General features: G+C 37.6%; 1 protein-coding gene across 4 annotated transcripts in view; it reads right to left on the reverse strand.

Annotated features, from left to right (window-relative positions):
• MED13 (mediator complex subunit 13) overlaps positions 1–10,985 on the reverse strand; it is a 94,727-nt gene extending 83,742 nt beyond the window's left edge. For all 4 annotated transcript variants that reach the window (XR_012130642.1, XM_037004032.2, XM_037004033.2 and 1 more), the window contains exons 1-3: positions 10,170–10,985; positions 8,167–8,401; positions 372–540 (exon numbers count right to left, since the gene is read on the reverse strand). Coding sequence is in view for 3 of the 4 variants with exons in the window: in XM_037004032.2 (XP_036859927.1) it covers positions 372–540; positions 8,167–8,401; positions 10,170–10,235 (470 nt within the window). In the remaining variant the exon portion in view is untranslated. The remainder of the gene's footprint in view (positions 1–371; positions 541–8,166; positions 8,402–10,169) is intronic.
• Between the last annotated feature and the right edge of the window lie 1,149 nt (positions 10,986–12,134).

The following is a 12,134-nucleotide window of genomic DNA, read 5'->3' on the forward strand; positions in this document are numbered from 1 at the left end:
TTTCAAGTATTAATATCACTTAATTTTAACAGAGCAGTATGAATGCATTTCCACCAGTACTAATAAAGTATACTTCAATGCATAAGCCTCTGCTTTTATCCACATTTTTTCTATCATCCAAAATCAAAACTGAGGCCACTGTCTGGACATGAAACCTATTCCTACTAGAAGAAAATTATCTTAAAATGTGTAAAAGAAAGGAAAGGGTAAAGTGGCCAAAGAAAATTGAATAGTTATAGTACTTTGCCAAAATTAACCTTCTAAATAGGCCTGTAAGATATTAGCTTGTTTTACTTCATATTTTCTGTAAGGCCATCAAAATGAACAAGCCTAAAGAATTATCAAGTAAGAATTTAAGTAGAATAGCTTACCTTTTATTTATAGGTTTTTCATCTTTTTCGTAAGGCTTTACAAACCACTTCCCAATACGTACAAAGTTCCGGTTCATTAAACACCGTTCCAACAGATTGTGAACTGCTTTAAAAAGCAGAGTACGGCATTCATAGGAAAGTCCATTCTCCCACACTCCATCTTCTTCTTCTACAAGAGAAATGAAACAAAAAGTAAAGTAATGGCACTGTATCTACACAGAGCCAAGGAGAAAGTGTTTCAGTTTAAAATCTAAATTCAGAAACCCTATTTCTCCTTAGAATATTGAGCTACAATCACTTCCATATATCTCTAGGCATTAAAATATCAGGTTTCAAAGTTACTCCATAAGGAATAAAAAGTTTAAATTAAGTGCCATGTATTCTATTAGTTGAAAATTATAAAATGTACAAAAAGAAAAAGGAAACAATATATTGCAAACATACTGATTTAGTTTCTGTATTAATGAAAAAGACATTAAATACACTCTATACCTAAAATGCCACTTTCTAAGATGGCTCACTTGTTGCTTTGTCCTAATTCGTCCAGTCAGTCGGCCTGCCAAAAAAATCTAGCCAGTTAATAATTAAACTCAAAACATTTTATGTCCATCAGCATTCTAATCCACAACTCAACTATAAAAATAAGCAACGAATAAAAAGGAAGCTTTTGGCACAGAGCCTAACAAGCAATGCATTATCAGCCACCTTAGGTCTCATTTCAACCAAATGATTCCCATGATTACTATTCAGGATAGGATCCTCTACTTGGGGGAGAAATTTCAAGACTTAAATTCTACAGGGCACTTCTGATATAAAAGTTACAGCTATCTTCACTAACCATACAGCCTTAATTTTGCCAGCAAATCTATTAACCATGCCAAGTTAGCTTACCAAAAAAAAAAGGTCTTTTTCAAGTAAGTCTGGATGTAGTTCAGAAAAATTCTCACTCTCTATCCATATCATATTTCATAGCAAAGCATCCAATGAATCCTGCCACAAATGATACTCTTCAGCATTTGAAATTTCATTATTTTAAATTGTTATTTCAAATATAATTCATTATCCTTCTACAGCCTTCAGGTTTCCTTTTCTTAAATCTTTTATAAACATCGTATAAATATAGGTCATCTTCTTTCAATTTAAGTTAAAAGAAACGACAAAACCTTTCTTAATTCAACACTAAAAATGTATACACTATATCCATAGAAAAATAATGAACTATGATGCAATGAACTATAGAAGATAAATGTTAAGAGTGACACATGGTTTATAATTTAAGTTCCACAAGAAATGGGTAGAATAAACATTAACTAAACAGCATAATGACAGTGGACTTTAGCAGCCCTAGAAATTTGTGCCACTACAAAGGTTAATGTTGGTTTTTTGTTGTTCTTTAAAGTGATTCCTTAAAATAACAGTCAAGTCTTTCAAACCAACTAGTTGTGTTTTTCTAAAAAGGTTAACTTTAGGGGAAAAAACAGGTAAGTTTTAGAAAATGACAATACTTGAGAACTAGAATTTTAAATCATTACGCAGAAAAAGTTCTTCATATTCTATCATATTGCAGATATCCTTATTCACTTCCACTCAAGATCAAAACTTTACAAGTCTCACTTTATTAAAGAAAACAGTACGTTAGGCAAAAAGAGAAGTGACGCACAGTGACTTCACTTTAATTATTTAAAAGTCTGGGTTACAAGCATTATTTGTGAGTTGCTGAGAGAAAATGAATCTCAATCTGCTTTCAGCTTAATCACATTCTATCATCTCAAAATTTAACAGCTACATTAAGAGTTTTACCTCAAATTATATGACATATGATTTTTAAAAGTGTTAATTCCAAGAGAATTATGCTGGGAATATCTCCCAATTCTTCACTTCTTCATAATAGATTTAGTATACTTTATATTTTTATTGCCTTTTAACTAAAAAATTCCTACCTTTGAAGAAGCACAGTGGGTGTGTTAAGTAGTCTTACTAAAACCTTTTTTCTAACTACTTTAAAGTTCTAAAGCATCAAAGAGTGAAGATACAGTTACCATTACATAGCAAAGTCCACAGAGTCACTGTAAATCTCAAATATCAGGAAATTACTCAATTAAAACCTGAGAATGAATTTCACTTCTTCCCAAAAAGTAAATAAAAAACCTTTGGAGTAGTAGAAGCAGTATTGCAGTAGTTTATATAAGTTTTTACATATTTCTGAAAATTTTATGGTTTTGCTTATTTTAAAAATCTATTTAAAAACCTACAAACCATAAATGATTAAAAAATACTAAATACAGCTTAGAAAATTAATCAGTTAATTGTCAAGCATTTCGTCCTCGTTGCTCTAAATTTTACCTACAGAAACTCAGGTAAGCTTAATCCTCATCTTACTTTATACCCTCAAATGCCCACAATTCTCATTAACACTGAGTGGGCATTATGCATAAAACAAAAAAGAATGGACCACCTGTTAGTGTTCTCTAAAGCCAACAAATCTCTGAACTGCATACTCACCTACATGGCAAATAATTAAGCAACCATTATACTAAATAAAATTTCATTTTTCATTATTAAGGAAATAATGAGAGTAAGTCCTAATAACACTCAATGAAAAGCCTGAAAGGTGTTTTGTTTGTTGTTGTTTTTTGGGGTGGGGGGTAATCAGAAACAAGCAGCTTTGAGTTAAGTTGATATCCTGATGTTATAACCACCATAACAAAAGTACTTCTTTTTAGGTTGCATTCAGAAATATGAAAAATGAAGGTACAACCAACTCATCCAAGACACAGAAACAAGCACCTTTTACACTAATTAAAACAAGTTGAAAGGGGGACCCTAGTAAACATAATGTTCTTCATGTAATTGTAGATTAATGATAAAAAAAAAAAAAGTCCTTGAATCTCAACAGCAGCATTACAATAGGGAAGGAGGGAGAGAGGAACACATGGCAAATCTTTATCTAGCTCTTTTCAACTTAATCAACCATAGCCTAATGGAAAAAGTCTGCTTAATGTGTTTAAATAAATGTTTTCCTCTTCTTCTATCTGTATCCCCAGAGAAAATAGTTTTGATTTTGTGTTTTTAGTATCTTTCCATTACTATTAGCATTAGAAATCTTAATCATTATTACTTGAAAACATTTTCACAGAGTATTTATTTGAAGAAAATGGTGCAAAAGTTCAAATGCTGTATTTAATTACAATAAAATATTTTTTCTGAGGATACAGATTATATAGTGATGCCAAATTATGTGATATGATAAATTATCAGACTAATTCTCTGTGGTGGTGGGGGGGAATCAAAAACATAAAAACCAATACACCTACTATATTCATACTCAACATTTTTCTCAAAACTGACATCTTTAAATATCTCCATAGTGATAAGCGAGTAAAAAAGGAATCTTCCTAAATAATGTTGCCAACCTATTAAAATGGAACATATGCTAATGAATAGGTCAAAAATTATCATATCAGAAAATACCATGTATTTCCTGAAAGACTAAAGAAAAATGTTTAAACATCTAGTTTAGTGTTTATCTTTAACAAAACTCCCCATTCATAAGCCATTCATTCAACAGATATTACCAAGAGACTTAAGTTAATAGCATTGTTGATCTATGGCAAAACCTGTAAAACTCTGGTTTAAAAACACCCTATTACACTGATGATCTTTGAAGACTTAAGATACATTTTACTCAAAATGGACAGTATGCAGAAGAAATACAGTGAAGTTGTTCCTAGAAGATTAGCCAAAATGAAAACTTGGGTCACAAGTAAATTATGTAACAGAAGACAGGAACAAATTAACTCTCTTCAGGCTACCTGGGGCACAGAACAATTTAGTTTGGCTGACACTAGGGTCCTATACTTGGCTGCTGTTTTATCTGTTTGTCAATCCTGTTAAAGCTGCCAGTTAAGATTGAATAGCCACTATAATTAATCTTTCAATAAGAGGATCCAAAATTGAATTCTAAAACTAACCAATGGCCCATTCAGTTTGACAGTATTATGATGAAATGCCAGTATAATGAAAGTATTTAGACATGCTGCTAAAAACCCATATATAGACCACAGGAGCCAGGAAAAATAACAAATATTTTTAGCTCTGAGTCTGTTCTTTTAGTTCTCAAGGTATCAGTTTTCTCAGAGTCTCATCACATTCGAGCTATGATTTTTTAAAGATGCAAACCTCAGGAGAGGGAGAAGTTTTTTTTTATTTTTGTTGTAAGGGAAAAACTAAAAGCCAACGACAGCAATAAAATTCCAAGAAGTTTAAAGCACAGAAGAAAAATACCCAGAAAACTGTTCTCCTTCAAGGACACACTCATGCTAATGAAATAATCTTACTTTGACACAAACTAACAGTACACCTAAAATAATAGATTCTATCCCCTGTAGAGATTTGACCAGACAGATTAAGCTAAAATTTTCTCCCCAATTTTATTTTTCTATTCTACAACCACTAAACTAGGTCTGCTACAAAGTTTAAACTTAAAAAAATAAATGAAATGTAACGGCTGTATTGGGAGAAGAATTTTGTTCCCTAATCCTTTCTCTATCAAAATATACCAATGTTGAGTCAACTACCCATTCTCCTGGAGCAGAGGGGGAGGGGGCGGGGAGTGTTTGGCTTTGGGATTCAAAGGATATTTGAATAAACAGTTTTCTGGAATGTTATTGTTAGGTCAACACTACTTAGCACAAATCCTGACCAAAGAATCATCAGGTCTTTGCAATTACTAAACAGTACTGACTACTGTTACAAATAACTTGAGTTTAAAGTATGTATCAAACCAGATCTGGTTTGAGCTAACATATTTTAACCTGTTAACAATGAGTTTACATTCTATTTCTACACATCAGCTAAACCTGAAAGGAAGGTGACTCAAATTATGTAAGAGAAACAGGCAGAAATTTAAAATGTTTTATGGTACCTGATCATAAGTCTTCTGAACTATCATGATCAACAAAAACAAGAAAAGTCTGAGAAACTGTCAAGTCTGGAACAGCCTAAGGAGATAAGGCAACTAAATGTAATGTTACCTTGGATGAGATCATAGGATGGAAAAGGACATTTGGCAAAAATATGGGAAATCCAAACAAAGAACGGACCTTAGTTAATACTAATGTATCAACATTGGTTCAGTTTCATTAGTTGTGAAAAATATAGCTTTCTAATTTAAGATGTTAACAATAAAAGAAACTGGGTGAGGGTTTATTCTAGCTTGGCAAACTTTATGTACATCTCTTTTAAAATAAAAAAGTTATTTTTAAAAATACACTATGGATGACAAAGGAGATAAGCAGGTTAAGTAAAGGCAATTCTGTACTTTATTACTGAACACTTCAGTTCATAAGAGAAACTGAGAATTCTAATATTTATAAAAAGGAATGCCTTTCCTCCTTCCCCCACCAAGAAGGGCAATATTATCACCATAATTACAAACATTTCAATAACAAGATGCAGTAGGTGTTGAACCAAACAGAAGGACACTGCCTGTGAAGAGCAGGCTCAAACTAAATTAACCAGCTTTTTAGTTACCACCTGGGTCCTTCCGGGTCCCCCTTCCTCAGTGCTACACCTCCACTTGGAACTCAGGATTGCCTCCCGCAGCTGATGCCACCCCTACTGTCCAGCTGCTCTCTTCTCAGGGGAGCTTAAAAGAAGGGAATAGAGTGCCACAGATGGGAAGAAATGAAAAAGGGGTTAGTTTGAGAGACAGAGGCAGACTAATTACTCCAAAAGGGAGGCAGACGGTGTCCCTGGAGCAAAGAAAAGGGCAAGACAAATATACTCCATCTGAAAAGACCTTATTATTCTTTAAGATATGTCTGATTTAAGTAACAACATTCTAAAGTAAATGACAGGTTTAAAAAAAGAAGCTAAAACATTATATAAATACCACTGATGACACAAACTGCTTAAAATAAAGGACAGGCTTTTGAACCGCAAATATGACCGCATACTACTCCTAATATATTTTGGTTTACTATTTCAGTTGCTTTCACCCTGATAAAATTTTTGAAGTTATTTACCATTCAATGACATTCATTTTAAAGTTACATTAAAACACAAAGTTAAACTAAATTTTTTAAACTGTAACCCAGTTTCAGGAGAAAACATATTTAACTCATAACATGAAACTTGGAGAAAATATTCATATGGTGTTTTAATACACAACCAAACAGCTTACATTTAACTTTAATACGCTTTTAACTTTCAAAACATTAGTCCTACTACGCAAATACTACATAGCTGTTAATTAACTTTGATTCCACAAAATGTATTTCATGGAATATGGGGGGGAAAAAGTGGTCTGTTTAGATGCTCTGCCAACTTTATTAAGACTGAAACCCCCAAGTCAGCATTACAGTTTATCAACATAGTTCATAGTTTATCAACAACATTAAAATGCTCTCCACTTTATGTCCATTTAAAAATTAAAGTAATTCAAGCATACCCATGTCAATGAAGCTGGTATGCTTAGCTTTTGAAATAATGACCAGAAAGCATCATCTTGCTGATTCCATAAAGGAATTTTATATTCTGACATACATACATACACACTTAGAAATATATAAACACATCATTTTACATATTTGGAACTACATTATACACTTAGAACTAAGGGCTAGACTCTCCAGCAGGGATCTTACTAGGAAAGCTGAAAAAGCTAGAAAGTATTTATGGTAAGAGAATTACAGCCACTCTCAAAAATAAGCATTAACACTGAAGGGTTTGTTCTTCAGAAAGTAAAAAGCAACTATCAAAATAAACAAATGTAATACATATATTCCTGCACAAACACTGGTCTTACTGGTACTTGTATGAGATAGTCACCTGGATTACATTATATCGAAAATAAAATAGGTCCTACAGGTCACATGGACAATAAAAACTTCAGAGTACTCAATTTCAAATAAAATGCATTTTTTTAGTTATCTAAAAACCCTGAATTAACCTGTCAAGAATCATTACTAAACATCTTGCTGAAGTCTTTGGTACCTTGCAACAAACAACTAATCATTTACATTCCTATCACTAAAGATTCAGTTAACACTGACTCTTACAGTCTAAAATAAACAAGCTTCAGTAGCACATGACAAAGCTACAGTATCTCTTTCTATGTAACACTTGGTCCTTAAGAGTCAAGAAACTTAAGATGGATATGTTACTGATTCACTCATAATAAAATTATTTCTGTGTAACTTCTTAGATTATGACCCCATATCCTATAAAAACTAAACAAGCTGGCACTCAACTCATATTAATTCTTTGATAGAACAATATCTAAAAGAATGGCTTTCCAAGAATAACAAAATTAACATGACAGCATTAATAAAACCACCATCACAAATAAAATAACTAAAGGCTTTGAAAAAGCACAAGAGTAAGTTACATTTCTAGATACTCCTACAACTGTCTGCATATCATACAGAAGAGAGCTGCGGCAGAACTACTCAAAGGGGGCTTCAAAAGTATTACATGACTTAGGAACTTTATGCTCCTCCATTTCACTTTTCTTTGGTAATATAACATGCCTTCCTTGGGCCCCTGTCTGTGAGAAATTATTGAGGAAGCTGGGTGGTGGAGGAATAAAGTTATTCAACACTTGAAAAGCCTGCCATAATATGGGTAATTTAAGTAAAATAAAATAACCACAGTGAAATAAAACATTAAGCTGAATTTTTATCTGGGTTCATGCCTAACAGTGTTCCAACAAAAAAACAAAATAGGAATTTGTAATACAAAGCCAGGCAAAGTACACAACATTGCTATATCATTAGTTAAAAGTTGCTTTCACCTGATAAATCATGGTGAATAAGGTCAGCAAAATTAGGGTCTTCACCCCACCAAAATATCCACAATTCTCTTCTTCCAGGTCTTTGATCTCGCCGCCAAACACCAAGTACATCTGCCTTAAGGCAGCGACTAAAACTGCTCAAAATGGGGTCTTCCTCTGTCACCGGAAACAGAATAGGGGCAGAAGTTGGGCCTTGCCATACGTATCTTTTCCATTTAATTCCCGTCAAGTCAGCCTGAAGAAAAGAAAGCATGATTTGTTTTATTATTGCACATTCACTCAAAGTCAAAAAAGTACTTTTAAAGTCCTTTACTTCAATAAGACATTACAATTTTTCAATAGATGCTTAAGATACTGAAAGATTGACGCAAAAAATGCTTATTGATAATTCCAAAACCGAAAATTTAAGAAAATAGTTTAAAAATTAACAGTGAAATGTCACTGAATAGCCAAGTCAACAAATAAGTGTCCTAAGGAGAAATAAAAGCTTAATATTTAAGTATAAACATGTACTTTAATACTGCTTACTTAAACATTTCCTCGCTGGCCTAGATTCTGTTCTAACTGGTCACATTTGTTTGGTGTCAAACTTGTAACAGAAAATTAATTTTTAAAGACATCATTCCATGTTTATAGAAGTTATGGCTCTAACGAAAAGAAATCTGAATTGTCACTGAAAAAAATTCTTGTTACTTCTTCACATCTCCCTTTTAGGAAAAGTCAAATAGCTGCTCAAAAGAACAGTCAGATTTGTGCTAGTCTATCTTCAAAGAACTTGATCCTGAAAGTACGGCAAAAATAGACTGAGTCGGAGAAGACAGAAATATACAAATCACTATGTCTTATTACATCTGAAGAGATGCTGATTAATGGACATTGTACAAAAAAACATAGGAGGGAGGGAATTACAGATCTCAAGTTAGCATGGTGAAAGAAATTTGTCAAGAGGGAATTCAGTAGTTCTTTAATCTAACCTAAAGGTGCAAAGCAAAAGGTGCCAAAAATGAAACTGCTGATACATGACTGGCGGCTTACACTTGCCAACTAGTTGTGCTCCGCCCACTCAATTCACTTGCCTATCACATACTCTCTTAATATTTCTCATAGCACAGGAAAAATGAAAAAGGAAAGTCACCGCAACTTTAAGTCATTAATGAAGCCAAACTATTTTGCTCATTTGAAGGCTAAAGAATTGCAACAGTTGGTACTTTTCAAAGTCTTAACTGTTGGATGTTCCCAAATCCACACAATTGTCATCCCTACATCCAGCCTCCCCAGACTTTTCAACAAAATGAGCAGTCTGCTCAAAACATTCTAAATATGCGAGCAAAACAAAATACAAAAATATTTAGTGCAAACCATAGGACGTCCTCCATGTGTCTGCTCACTCACACACTAACATAATGTTCTAATAAAAGCAGGATGGCTAGAAATTGTTAAAATAGCAAACTGTCTTCAAAGTTGAAAGACAAAATATGAAACAGCATCTTCTGGCTTTTACAGAGGCTAAGACACCCACAGAAGAAACGAACCCTCTGTTAGTTTGACTCATATAAAAAACGTAAAACGAAAAGAGCATCTGGGGCAGAAGTTCCGGAGTTCTGTTTTCTGGGGGAAACCAAATTACCGGAGTGAAGCATAAAGGCAGTGGGCGAATGGGCAATAATGGAAAGTGTAAAAAGGGGACCGTGGTCAATAAGGAGAAAAGCAACAGTTAAGAAACACAGAGAACTGTTAGTGTCCTGACAGATAAGGAGCTTAAGTGGAAGACAAGACTACAGAGAGGGGAAAAAAAAGAGTTAGAAACAAGACAAGAAAAAAAGCCCCCAGTCTCCTCCAGCAGAGCCCAGGCCGGCGGGTGGGAAGCTCGGCCGCGGCGCCGGCTCCGGCTGGGCCTAGCCGGGGACGCGGGCATCTGGATCCGGCCCGGCCCCCTCCCCCACGGCCCCGGGCGCGCCTCGCGGCCCCCTCCCCCGCGGCCCCGCCGCGGCCCCGGCACTCACCAGGCAGAAGAGGTTACAGTGACAATCTTCCAGGCTGGCCCCGTTCGGCACGAAGGAGGAACTCATCGTCCCTCACAGCAGCCGCCGCCGGCGCCACAACCCACCATCCGCCATTACCGCCGCCTCCGACCAGAGAGAGAAACACAGACACCGAGGAAGGCGGGGGGGTGGTGGCTGGGGGGGCGGTGGAAGAGGAGGCCGCCGGGCCGCCCGCCCTCCCCACGCACCCCCCCGCCGCCGCCGCGAGCACCCCCGCCGCCCGGCCGGCACCCAGCCACCCGGGGCCGCGGGCCGGAGGCGGGAGGGCCGCACGGCGCTCGCCCCGCGGGCCGGACTGCGGCCGCCGCGGACGCTTGTCCCTGTGTGGGGGACAGAAGGGATGTGTGCCCCTTCCACGGGAAAATAATAAATTACACAATAAATAATTAAAATCGAGTCCGAGAGGGCAGAGCCCAAGCCCTGGGGGTTTCTCCCGGGCGGGGAGGCGCCCGCGGAGGGGCGGAAGGGGCGAGGAGCGGGAGAGAAGCCCAGGCCCCCAGCCCGGCAGCGGCGATGTCCTCGGGACCAGTCTCCTTAGTGGCGGAGGTGGCGGCGGCGTCTGTGGGCTCCCACCATTCTCTGGCAATGTCTCCGTGTCGTTCCTGGGCCAAGCCGGCCTAGCGTCTGCTCTCCTGCGGCCTCACCGCCCGGACGCCGTACTCGCCCCCATTTTGTGGGCCCAGCGGGCGGTGTTTTTCCCCCTTTAATCCGAATTCACGGGTTTTCCCTTCGCTTTAATGGCGGCCACAGGGACCAGCTCGCCCTCTCTGCTCGCCCATTGGCCACCTTGAGGTCACGTGTGCCGGGCTCCGTGGGGAGGGGGGAGAGAGAAGGGAGTCAGGGAGCGCCGGGAAGCTTTCGGCGGAGGCGGTGAGCCCCGGGGACTGGGCAGCCAGCTGGTGGCTACAAAGCTAGCGCCATCTGCTGGGTGCCCCGGCAGTGTGAAATGACCCCGGGCCTTGGCCCTATTTTTCTTCTTGCGGAGGACTGTACCTTACAAGAGGATTCACATCACGCACCGGAGAATTACGTGGAAATCAGTTGAATTGTTTGGAACAGAAAGTGTTGCAAAAATTCCAAGGCATTTTTACTTACTCCACGAGGCGGCTGGGGTGCTTCTCAATCCCCTGGGCTTGGGAGTTAGATGATTTGACATAGGACTCAGCCACTTAAAAATTGCGGTAGTTAAAAAGAAACATAAATGAAACAATATAGCCTCGTGATTAATAACTTAGGAGTTAGAGCGACACTGGGCTCCAACCTTGAGCGAGTCACTTAACCTCTATGTGTCTCAGTTTTCTCATCCGTAAAATGGGGCAAACATACCCCTATCTCGTAGGGTTGTTGCGATCATTGAGTTTAGTAAAATTAAAGCACTGCAACCCAGTGTCAGGCAGAAATAAGCATTGTCAAGAGTTACCTATTATTGTTGTCATCTTTACCTCATGTGGCTATTGTGAGGGGTAGTGTCTGTAATGTACCCACTAGAGTGTAATTTCTCTGAGGACCAGAACTGTTTTGTTTACCTTTGTACCTCTAGTGCTTAAAAAAGGTTCCTAGCACACAGTAGGTGCTTGATATTTGTAAATTTTGAAATGAATGAATGGTAAGAAGTAGAAACAAAATAAAATGTTAGTCCCCTTCCCCATAAGACACTCAGTTCTGGACTGGATTACATTTCAATCCAGGAGTTCAAGTTTTTCCCTGAGAGTTTTAGAGAGAAGAGAATGAAAGAGACAGAGAGGAGGAGAGGGGAAGGAAGGAAGGAAGAAGCAATGGTGATTCAACAGTTAGAAACATTAGTGACTTAGGACTTATCATAATTTTAAATCATAATTGCTTCTGTAAAATAAATGGTGGACTCTTCTATGTCACTCCATCAGCCATGGAATGAAAAGCATTCTTCATCTATCCATTCATTCATTT

Source organism: Manis javanica, chromosome 4 (genome assembly GCF_040802235.1).
Source record: "Manis javanica isolate MJ-LG chromosome 4, MJ_LKY, whole genome shotgun sequence".
NCBI classification, from domain to species: Eukaryota; Metazoa; Chordata; class Mammalia; order Pholidota; family Manidae; genus Manis; species Manis javanica.